This window comes from Octopus sinensis, linkage group LG25, assembly GCF_006345805.1.
Source record: "Octopus sinensis linkage group LG25, ASM634580v1, whole genome shotgun sequence".
Taxonomy (NCBI): Eukaryota; Metazoa; Mollusca; class Cephalopoda; order Octopoda; family Octopodidae; genus Octopus; species Octopus sinensis.
The window spans coordinates 16,549,124-16,561,538 of NC_043021.1; the positions used below are offsets into that span (position 1 = coordinate 16,549,124).

The 12,415-nt window shown below is 40.5% G+C and overlaps 1 protein-coding gene across 1 annotated transcript in view; it reads right to left on the bottom strand.

Annotated features, from left to right (window-relative positions):
• Window positions 1-7,144: 7,144 nt before the first annotated feature.
• Window positions 7,145-12,415, bottom strand: part of LOC115224463 (solute carrier family 15 member 4-like) — a 40,454-nt gene continuing 35,183 nt past the window's right edge. The window contains exons 8-9 of the mRNA XM_036513430.1: window positions 10,913-11,011; window positions 7,145-7,737 (exon numbers count right to left, since the gene is read on the bottom strand). Of these exons, the coding sequence (XP_036369323.1) occupies window positions 7,367-7,737; window positions 10,913-11,011 (470 nt within the window). The 3' untranslated portion in view covers window positions 7,145-7,366. The remainder of the gene's footprint in view (window positions 7,738-10,912; window positions 11,012-12,415) is intronic.

The following is a 12,415-nucleotide window of genomic DNA, read 5'->3' on the forward strand; positions in this document are numbered from 1 at the left end:
TTGAATTAATCATGTATTGAAATAATATATTTCTAGATCCCTGAGAGAGATTTATACAGTATTAACACGATAAAGTGGTGGTATGTTGTCAACTTAATGTGACAGTCCCATGAAAGGGAAGAATACTACTCTTTACTCTTTTACTTGTTTCAGTCATTTGACTGCGGCCATGCTGGAGCACCGCCTTTAGTCGAGCAAATCGACCTCGGGACTTATTCTTTGTAAGCCCAGTACTTATTCTATCGGTCTCTCTTTTGCCGAACCGCTAAGTGGCGGGGGACATAAACACACCAGCATCGGTTGTCAAGCAATGCTAGGGAGACAAACACAGGCACACAAACATATACACACACACACTCTTACTACTGCTATTTAGCCCTAGGAAGCATCACTTCCTGTTGGCCTTGACACATTTCCTGTGTCCTTATTTTTACAAAGGGGGAGATAAGCACCTCCATCCAGCAAAGCCAGCATCCAGAGAGTATTATCTCATAGTGAGGTTTCAGTGATGTGACTATTTTTGGAAGGACATTAAAGGGTAGATTTGAGAATAAAACAGGCTTAACCCTTTTGTTACTCTCCTTATTTTGAGATGCTCTGTGTTTCTTTCAATTACTTTAAATATAAGAATTTAGTAAAATAACTTAGTTATCATTTACCTAGTGTTAGGAACATGTGAAGGCGCATGGCTCAGTGGTTAGAGCGTTGAGCTTACGATCGTGAGGTTGTGAGCTTGAATCCCGGACCGGGCTGCGTGTTGTGTTCTTGAGCAAGACACTTTATTTCACGTTGCTCCAGTTCACTCAGCTGTAGAAATGAGTTGTGACGTCACAGGTGCCAAGCTGTATCGGTCCTTGCCTTTCCCTTGGACAACATCGGTGACGTGGAGAGGGGAGACCGGTATGCATGGGCGACTGCTGGTCTTCCATAAAACCACCTTGCCCAGACTTGTGACTAGGAGGGTAACTTTCTAGGTGCAATCCCATGGTCAGTGTCGTGACCGAAGGGGGTCCCAGATCCAGTGTTAGGAACATAAATTGTGACTACGGTCAACTGGTGGAAGATTTTAATTCAAAACTTATGTAATCAAGATATTTGTACTACAGAGCCAGTTTCAGCCAGGTTGGTCACAAAAGGGTTAAATGCTAAAAGGTTAAACTGCCGTCTCTACTCTATGCATGGCCGAACTGTTTGTGATTTCTGCTCCTTCAGTTATAAGCAAGTAAGCACCATCACTTGGTCCTTGGGTGCCTTCAGCTGATTCCATCATCATCATCATCATTGTTCGACCGTGGTTGAGACAATGGAATTTACTATGTTACGCCAGACTTCACGGTCCATCATAGCATTACGGAGGTCCTGTTGCTGGATGCCTGTATCCCTGGAGATTACATCAGGGTAGGAGAGTGTGCGCCCTCTGGTATTGCGAGTAGATGGCTTCCAGAGGAGAAGAGTAGAAATTACTTCTTTTTCAGCTCTACAACAATGTCCAGCAAACTGGACTCTCCTACCTTTCACAAGATTCCACTCTGTTGCATTCAAACCAAATCTGCACTCCAAGAATATCTTCCCCACTTTCTCTTACAAGTCTTTGAGCCACTGAAAATGGTCTTGTCCTTGTCCACTCATCTTCCCTTCTCTGATGAGGCCATTTTAAAAAATATGATAGAATCACAGTTTCCCATCTGTTGTTGCTTTTTTTTTTGTGTGTGTGTGTGTGTTTCATTTTCTTTAGTCACTAGAGTTTGATTTGAGGGAGATTTAGCTGTTATTTCTGATTGGATGTCTCGCAGCTGCTTTTTTTTTTTGTATCTCCTCCCCATTCATTTTCCAAAAAAACACATGCATTCCACCATGGACAGATAAAAAAAGCACTGGTGATGGTGCCACATAGAAAGCACCCAGTATGCGTTGTAAAGTGGCTGGTGTTAGAAAGGGCATCCAGCTGTAGAAACCATGCCAAAACGGACAAAGAAACCTGATGTGGCCCCTGGTCATGCCAGCTCCTATCAAACCATCCAACCCATGCCGGCAAGGAAAAGGACATTAAATTATGATGATGATGATACATACACACAAAAAGGCGGCGAGCTGGCTGAAATGTTAGCACGTCGGGTGAAATGCTTAGCGGTATTTTGTCTGCCGTTACGTTGTGAGTTCAAATTCCGCCGAGGTCGACTTTACCTTTCATCCTTTCGGGGTCGATAAATTAAGTACCAGTTACGCACTGGGGTCGATGTAATCGACTTAATACCTATGTCTGTCCTTGTTTGTCCCTTCTATGTTTAGCCCCTTGTGGGTAATAAAAAAATGGGTACATACACGCAAAAAGATATTTTCATGATGGAGAATATGTCATCAAATGCAGGAATGAGAATATATATATAAAAAAAAAGAAAATTTAACTGGAAAACAACAAGAGAATTGTAAATATATTTATTAGCATGATATTAAAAATACAAAAGTGTTGAAGGGGAGAATGAATTTGAGGAAAAAAAATAACCTCTTGGAAATATAATTGGTCATGGAATGAATGTATAAAAATGTACCTGTGTCTCAGGGTTTGGGAAAAAATATAAAATACAAAAATCATGAGTTCAGTTCAAGCTTATTGAGCCTTTAAATTATTTTATTTTTTTTTTTTATTATTCACAACTGTTTTAAACTTTATCACAAAAACCAGTGTGGAAGCTTCTATGGAGTTGCTTGGCCTGTTAAGAAAAGCAACCAATTTTTCGTTGACGAATTCCTTAGTGTCTTTAAAATATGGTGGAGTGAACACATTTGTTCTTTGTTTTTTGGGGGGTTTTTTTGTTTGTTTTTTTTTAATCGTAAACATTGGAGTAATAGGGTCACACAAAAATCAGAAATGGAACAGGCAGGATTAGAACTCCGATCAAAATGCACACAATTTACACGGGTTAACAAACCTGACATCCAACATCTATGGAACTGGACTGGACAGGACTATACTGGATCGGACTGAATTGAGGGAGACTTGACAGGGCCTTGAGGTGGGGGGCATGGATGTGCAAGTGAATTGGGTGTTGAATTAAAGGTCAGTGTTTTGTCTGTGCTGTACAATGCCTATGGTCAAATCCACCTGGCCCCAAATAGCTGTGAATCCATCGGTTTTTGAAATTAAGTTCTAAACTTCTTTCAGTAAAGCTATTTGTCTTGTACAAGGCAAGAATTATCTCAACATTATAGAAATCACAGCTAAATGCTCCTAAACGTAGAACCTTTGATGGCCAGAGTAGGAGCAGTAGCAAGCCTGACCATCAAGTTGCTCTAAAATGACAAACTGACCCGCTCCCTGCTAAAGATCGGAACTGACCATAACCATTCCAGAATAAGACCTATAACTAAATTCATCATAAACACATGAGTTTAACTTTAACCCCACTGAGAAAGAATATTCTTTCAATTCCACTGCATCTTAGGCAAGTCTCTTCTTTGAAACGCACTGCATAGTAATATAATAATAATAATAATAATTGTGTACAGTGCTCAGGTGCACTACAACTCATCTAAAGTGTATATATAATCAGGTGTAGTTTCGGCGGATTTCGGAAAGCATGAGGGCCTTAAAGGATGCAGTGTCATGGCAGTCAACAACTGACAAAGGCAGTTTATTCCATGCTTCAGCAACTCTGAGCGTGAAAAAATGTTTCCGAAAGTCATGGGAGCTGTGTTGTTTTCTGACTTTGTAGGCATGTCCACGTATGTTGGACACATGGAGATCAAAAAGGTGTTCAGTGTTGTTGTTGGTGAGGTGGTTGATAACTTTGTGGGTGTTTACCAAGTCCGTCGCCAGATGCCGGAGCTTCAGTGAATCCATGCCCAGGGTAACTGAGGGTATGTCTTCATTTATATTTCACTACACAGCAACCAGGACAGTTGTCCTTCAATCTTTTTGCACGGCATTTTTGGACTAGCATACTTTTTGCACAACCGTTGTGTGTCACCTGGGACAAGGGTCAACAAAGTTCAAAAGAGCCAATTTGAAATTAAACACTGATCCGATAACAGAAGCAATGGCTGGTTTCGATTGAGTTGATGCTGAATGTGTGAGAGTGTATGTAGGGGTGGGGGACACACAATTGAACAACAGCAGCAGTAACAGTGGAGGTGCAATGGCCCAGTGGTTAGGGCAGCGGACTTGCAGTCGGAGGATCGTGTTTCAATTCCAAGACTGGGCGTTGTGTGTGGTTATTGAGCGAAAACACCTAAAGCTCCACAAGGCTTCGGCAGGGGGTGGTGGCGACCCCTGTTGTACTCTTTCTTCCTGTTTCTTGTCCCCGACTTCCTACGCAACCGCTGAGCCTGGATGCGCATTCATCCATCCGTCGATGCTCTCAGTGTCAGGGTTTTACCTACTTTCTCTTCTGCGGGTCTTACGAATGCAAAGGACCACGTTTCGGACTTCTCCCATCTTGCGAGCTCTGGGACGAAGACCGTTTGATCAACAGCAACAGCAACAACAACAACGACCACCACCACCACCACTGCTGCCACAACAATAACAGCAACAATAACACTTATTGTCATGCATAATTTCACTTTCAAAGTTACTTTTGTTAATAAATAAGAAAAAAAAAACATTAAGAAATGAGGTTAGACTGGCATGAACATCACAACAACACATTAATCTCTTGCTGTTGTTGCTGTGGGCCATAATAATAATAATATTAAAAAAAACTAATATAAACAATGCCAGGTAAAGGTATGTGTGTGGGTGGGGGAGGGTTAACTGAGTAAATACAATAACATTGGTTTCAAATTTCGGCACAAGGCCAGCAATTTCAGGGGTCAGGCTAAGTCAATTACATCGACCCCAGTGTTTCACTGGTACTAATTTTATCAACCCTGAGAGGATGAAAGGCAAAGTCGACCTCGGCAAAATTTGAACTCAGAATATAAAGATGGACAAAATGCCGCTAAGTATTTTGTCTGGCATACTAACAATTCTGTCAGCCTGCCGCCTTGCTACACACAATAATATCAATGATAGTAAGTGTTGTTGTTGTTGTTATTATTATTATCATTAAGGTGGCAACCTGGCAGAATCATTAGCATGCTGGGCGAAATGCTTAATGGTACTTTGTCTGCTGCTACGTTCTGAGTTCAAATTCCGCCGAGGTCGACTTTGCCTTTCATTCTTTCGAGGTCGATTAAATAAGTACCAGTTACACACTGGTGTCGATGTAATCATCTTAATCCATTTGTTTGTCCTCTCTGTACTTAGCCCCTTGTGGGTAGTAAAGAAATAGGTATTTCGTCTGTCTTTACTTTCTGAGATCAAATTCCGCCAAAGTCGACTTTGCCCTCCAACCTTTCGGGGTCGATTAAATAAGTACCATAAGTACCAGTTATGCACTGGAGTTGATGTAATCGACTTAATCCCCTCTCCCAGGCTGCCGTTGTGGCAAAATTTGAAATCATTATTATTATTATTAGTAGTAGTAGTATTATTATTATTATTATCATTAAGGCAGTGAGTTGACAAATATCAGCTTGCCAGACAAAATGCTTAGTGGCATTTTGTCTGTTTATACATTCTGAGTTCAACTTTGGCCTTGATACAATGAGTATTGGCTGAGCAAGCACCAGGCTCCGGGTAATTATCAGGCCTTGTGCCTATGGTAGAGAGGGTTATTGTTATTATGACCATCATCAAAATTATTCTTTGTACATGGAGTGTGGGTGTGGAAGAGCACTGGAAGCCAAAGGTAAATGGTAATTAATTGATAAATTACAAAGTTCCTTCTTGTATTACTGTTGTTGTTAGCATGTGAAAACTCAGTAATGTTATTTTATTACATACATGTGTGCATATTTGTGTGTATATATATATATATATATATAATATATACACACATAAGCACACACACGCATGCATGCACAAAAATGTATATATATGCATAAAGCATATACAAAAATAATACACATATGAAAACCCATAGAAACACTCAAATACACACATATACATACATATATATATATACACACACACACACACATATATACACACAAAAATGCATATATACACACATACACATATACATACAAAAATGCATATATACACACATACACATATACATACAAAAATGCATATATACACACATACACATATACATACAAAAATGCATATATATATATATATACATACATATATATACACACAAAAATGCATATATATATATATATATATATATACATACATACACACACAAAAATGCATATATATATATATATATATATATATATACATACACACACAAAAATGCATATATATACATACACACACACTCATAAAAACTTTACATGTATATACGCACATATACATACATACATGCATACAGACATGTACGTATACTTTTGCTGCACGATTATGCAGAGTTTGGTTGAGATTTGTACAGATGAAATAAGAAAAATATGAAAGGCACTTGGAATATTTGGTCGGGTGTTGTATTTGGAAGGATGCCCTAGAAAACAGTTTGGTGCCAAGTACAATAACTATCAAACAGACAGACACACACAGTCACCATTAATTCTACTCAACTACTACTACTACTACATTACATCTAGCAGAAGTAGTAAGTATCCAGTGGCAGTAACACTGTGTCACTGTGCCACACACCCGCCCAGCCAATGATATTTTTTTTTTGTAAATATATATATATTTACTCTTTTCTCTTTTACTTGTTTCAGTCATTTGACTGCGGCCATGCTGGAGCACCGCCTTTAGTCGAGCAAATCGACCCCGGGACTTATTCTTTGTAAGCCCAGTACTTATTCTATCGGTCTCTTTTGCCGAACCGCTAAGTGACGGGGACGTAAACACACCAGCATCGGTTGTCAAGCAATGCTAGAGGGACAAACACAGACACACAAACATATACATACATACATACATATACATATATACGACAGGCTTCTTTCAGTTTCCGTCTACCAAATCCACTCACAAGGCATTGGTCGGCCCGAGGCTATAGCAGAAGACACTTGCCCAAGATGTCACGCAGTGGGACTGAACCCGGAACCATGTGGTTGGTTAGCAAGCTACTTACCACACAGCCACTCCTGCGCCTATATATATATAAACTGTGGCAAATTAATTGTTAGTTTTATTTTCTTTTGCTTTCGTGTTTGTTTTCCACACCTCCTTCACAGTACATTGAAGTTCGGAGCGATTTTTCCTCCTTGCTCTATCTCAAAGCAAACACGCATGCATGCCCGCACGCTTGCACACCCATACATAGACACACTCACACAAACACACACACACACACCACTGGCAAGATTCTGGTCTGTCTTTTGTTTGAGGAGTCGACCGATTTACCTCCTCTTGCTTGCTGCCCTTTCATTCGCTGCTGTTAATGGAACCGCTCTCAAACCTGTTCCTCCTCGAATCCCTCGTCGACTTGGAAACGGGGTAGGCCTTACTGAAGTTGAAGCAGTGGGCAACAACGATGAAAACGACGGTGAAGAAAGCAAGGAAAACAGCCATGGCAAAGAAGTAATAGTCAAGATGGTTGGCTTCAGTGACACGGCCATGCTGGTCACACTTCCGTATGTTGATGTCGCCAAAGTCTTCACCAAAGAACAGAGTTCCTTTCAGAGCTTGTATTATACCAATGCTGACAAGACTGCCAATACCGGAGAAAAACAAGAAAAGGCCCATGATTATTCCTTTCATTGATGTTGGTGCCATGGAATAGGCAAATTCCAGACCTGCCAAAAGACAAAGTAAAAAATTGGAATTAAAAATTATTATTATTTCATATTATTATTTCAATAGAACTATAGGCGCAGGAGTGGCTGTGTGGTAAGTAGCTTGCTAACCAGCCACATGGTTCCGGGTTCAGTCCCACTGCGTGGCATCTTGGGCAAGTGTCTTCTGCTATAGCCCCGGGCCGACCAATGCCTTGTGAGTGGATTTGGTAGACGGAAACTGAAAGAAGCCTGTCGTATATATGTATATATATATATATATATATATATATAAGTGTGTGTGTATATGTTTGTATTTGTCCCCCTAGCATTGCTTGACAACCGATGCTGGTGTGTTTACGTCCCCGTCACTTAGCGGTTCGGCAAAAGAGACCGATAGAATAAGTACTGGGCTTACAAAGAATAAGTCCCGGGGTCGATTTGCTCGACTGGAGGTGGTGCTCCAGCATGGCCGCAGTCAAATGACTGAAACAAGTAAAAGAGTAAAGATATGTACACTGCAACATAATTTCTTTTCCTCAACAGGCCCTGCCCTATTTAACATTGTCCCGAAAGAGATCAAAGAGGAAAAGGATCCCATCAACTTTAAACGGAGTCTGAATAGATTCTTTCAAGGAATACCGGATAAGCCACCCATAATTGGATACAACTCACCCAACAAAAACTCACTACTTGAATGGACCATAAACAAAACTTGACTTAAACAGGATTCAAATAATCCTATCAGGTGGTGCTATTAAGTTAGACATGGCCTGGACCAATCTTTGGTCGAAACATATCTAAGTTTATCTAAGTTTTATGCACAACAGTTAGATTGGTGGATAAGGAAAACCCTAACATCGGGCTACAACAAGTAACCTTAGATGCCAAGAACCCTCCTAAGTATCCTAGCTTACCCTTAATGTAGTTCTCAAGGAGATTCAGTGTGACACAGAGTGTGACAAGGCTGGTCCTTTGATTTACAGGTACTACTACTTAATTTTTGCCAGCTGAGTGGAGTGGAGCAACATGAAATAAAGTGTCTTGCTCAAGGACACAGTGTGTCACCAGGAATTGAACTCACGATTTTGTGATCATGAGCCGAATACCTCTGACCATTAAGCCAGAAACCACTTGGTAAAAAAAAACAAACATCTTAACCAAAGAACCATGCCTGCACCTGAATGGGGTTCTCTCAGCATGCACCTGTTCGGTCAGAGAATGGGAGTTGGAGGAGGGCATCTGGAACTGTGTGGTTGGGAAGCAATTTTCTTTCCACAATGCCATGCCTCAAGAAAACCATCATGTGATTTTGTTCTTCAGAAAGAAATTAGGTACACAAAGAAAAACATGTATATCTATATATATAAAACTCTAGTTGTGTGAGTGTCTGTCCCCTTCGATTTAGATTCCTAACTCCTCCCACATTTTGCGGTGCAGTTTAACCAAATTCGGGTATCTTATAGTCGTGATTCATATCGAGCCCGTCTGACTATTAGCGCGCGTCAACGATGAGTCTACGATTTTAAAAATAATTTAACATCATTTTTTTATTCCATTTTAATGCATAAAATGCATCGTATGTCAATGGCGGCAGAGTTGGCGTCCACGCTCACAGCTGCACCTGTTTGCTTCTCCCCCTTCCCTCCCTCGTGAAGCTGTGGGGAAGGGAGTGTAAAGAAATCAACGTCGTAATGCGTTGTGAAGGAAACCAGCATTCTTTTAGAACGACTTCATGGCTTGAAGACACCAAAACAAAAATGGCTAAGAAAGCCCGAATTTATAAGGGAAGTAACTCTCTAAAAATGCTTATATAGTTATTTCCCTTACAAACCCGAGCAACGCCGGGCGATACTGCTAGTATAAATTTTAAAAAAACAAAACAAAATGTTCTGAGGTTAATAAATGCTACGTGAGAATATTCTGACTGTATTTATAGATCCTTGCAGTGCAAGTTTCTAGAACTTTCTTGTGACTGATGAAGTGGCAGGAAATACTAAGTGGTTTCCTGCGTACAGTCCCATACTTTCACCTCATAAGTTCAAATCCCACCAAGTCTGTACATGTTCCTTGAATTTGAGGCCTTGTACCCAATTTGCATATCATTTGGCAGGATTGTTATACCTTACTGAGTTTCTTCCAGTTCTTTATGTTCTGAGTTCAAATCCCACCAAAGTCGACATTGCATTTTATCCTTTCAAGGTCAATAAATTAAGTACCAGTAAATTCTTGGGTTAATGGTACCAACTAACCCCTCCTTGCAAAATTGCTGGCCTTGTACCTAAATTTGAAACCATTATTATGGAGTAGCAGTATTGGCAGAGTGATAGATAAAATGCCATATAATAATAATAATAATAATAATCCTTTCTACAGGAAGCACAAGGCCTCAAATTTGGGGGAAGGGATTAAGTTGATTACATTGATCCCAGTATGTAACTGGTACTTATTTAATCGACCCCGAAAGGATGAAAGGCAAAGTCGACCTCGGTGGAATTTGAACTCAGAACGTAGCAGCAGATGAAATTGTATTAAAAAATTGCTAAAATATTTTGTTATATTGAGGAATTTTAACCCTTTCGTTACCACCCCAGCCAGAACCAGCCCGGGCTCTGTAGTACAAATGTCTTGTCTTCATAAGTTTTGGATTAAAATCTTCCACCAAACCTTAGTCACAATTTATGTTCCTAACACTAGCTTAATGATAACTAAGTTACTTTACTAAATTCTTTGTTATATTTAAAGTAATTGAAAGAAAGAGAGCATCTCAACAGAAATATGGTAACAAAAGGGCTAAAATATGTAATAGAGAAACAATTCTTAACCCTTTCGATACCAACCCAGCTGAAACCAGCTCTGGCTCTGTAGTACAAATGTCTTAGTTTCAAAAGTTCTGTATTAAAATCTTCCACCAAACCCTAGTCACAATTTATGTTCGTAACACTAACTTAATGATAACTAAGTCATTTTACTAAATTCTTTGTTATATTTAAAGTAATTGTAAGAAACACAGAACATCACAAAATAAATACAGTAACAAAAGGGTTAACCAATTTATTGCAGAAAAACTTTAGCAGCAAAATCTAATATGGACTCTCCTGCCTCCCTTGCCAAGGTGTCATATGGACCCTAGATTGAGAATCACTAGTTCAGAACATAATGGAATTAATGGAAAAATTAGAAGTTTGTTTCTTACCTGCAACACTCGCAAAGACTTCACTGATTCCAAGAAAGGCGTATTGTGGAACTTGGTAGAAGATGCTCATGTCTGCAGCATAGAATTGATCGTGTTGCCCTGGAATGGTACAGATGACATATATAAATATTCTTTTATTCTTTTACTTTACTTACTTTTACTTGTTTCAGTCATTTGACTGCGGCCATGCTGGAGCACCGCCTTTAATCGAGCAACTCGACTCCGTGACTTATTCTTTTGTAAGCCCAGTACTTATTCTATCGGTCTCTTTTGCTGAACCGCTAAGTAACGGGGACATAAACACACCAGCATCAGTTGTCAAGCAATGCTAGGGGGACAAACACAGACACACAAACACACACACGCATATATATATATACGACAGGCTTCTTTCAGTTTCCGTCTACCAAATCCACTCACAAGGCATTGGTCGGCCCGGGGCTATAGTAGAAGACACTTGCCCAAGATACCATGCAGTGGGACTGAACCTGGAACCATGTGGTTGGTTAGCAAGCTACTTACCACACAGCCACTCCTGCTTGTTTCAGTCATTTGACTGTGGCTATGCTGGAGCACTGCCTAAAAGGATTTTTAGTTGAAGAAATTGATCCCAGGACTTATTCTTTGTAAGCCTAGTACTTTATTGGTCACTTTTGCTGAACCACTAAGTTACAGGGATATAAACACACCAGCATCGGTTGTCAAGCGAGGACAGTGGGGACAAACACAGACACAGACTTCTTTCAGTTTCTGTCCACCAAATCCACTCAAGGCTTTGGTCAGCCTGAGGCTATAGTAGAAGATGCTTGCCCAAGGTGCCACGTAGTGGGACTGAACCCGGAACCATGTGGTTGGGAAGCAAGCTTCTTACCACACAGTCATGCCGGTAGATCTTCCAGTATCCTTGTGCTTTCAAAGACAAGTGGTGTGAAAACTTGGTTGCTTGGAAAACAGATATGGGTTAGTGAGAGGAAGGGCAACCAGCTGTAAATATGCATTTGACGAACCTCTTCTATTACCACAAGGTCCAGTCCTTGTTGTAGTGTGGCAACTTGTGCGTCTCAATGACCCTCAGAGTTACACCAGAACAGTGCAAGTTCCCAGTAAGGCCTCCCAAGTTGGACAGATCAAAGGACAGGAGGCTAGACTATGAACCCATCTACCACGGGGTCAAGATGGGTTTGTGTAGGACCACCAACATCCCTGATGAGGGTTACAATGACGAGGGTTCCAGCTGATCTGATCAACAGAACAGCCTACTCATGAAATTAATGTGCATGTGGCTGAGCCCTCCACACACATGCATACCCCTTAATGTTGTTCTCAGCATGACACAGAGTGTGACAAGGCTGGCCCTTTGAATTACAGGTACTATTCATTTTTGCCAGCTGACTGGACTGGAGCAGTGTGAAATAAAGTGTCTTGCTCAAGGACACAATGCATCACCAGGAATTGAACTCACAACCTTATGGTCATAAGCCAAACATCCTAACTACTAACCAA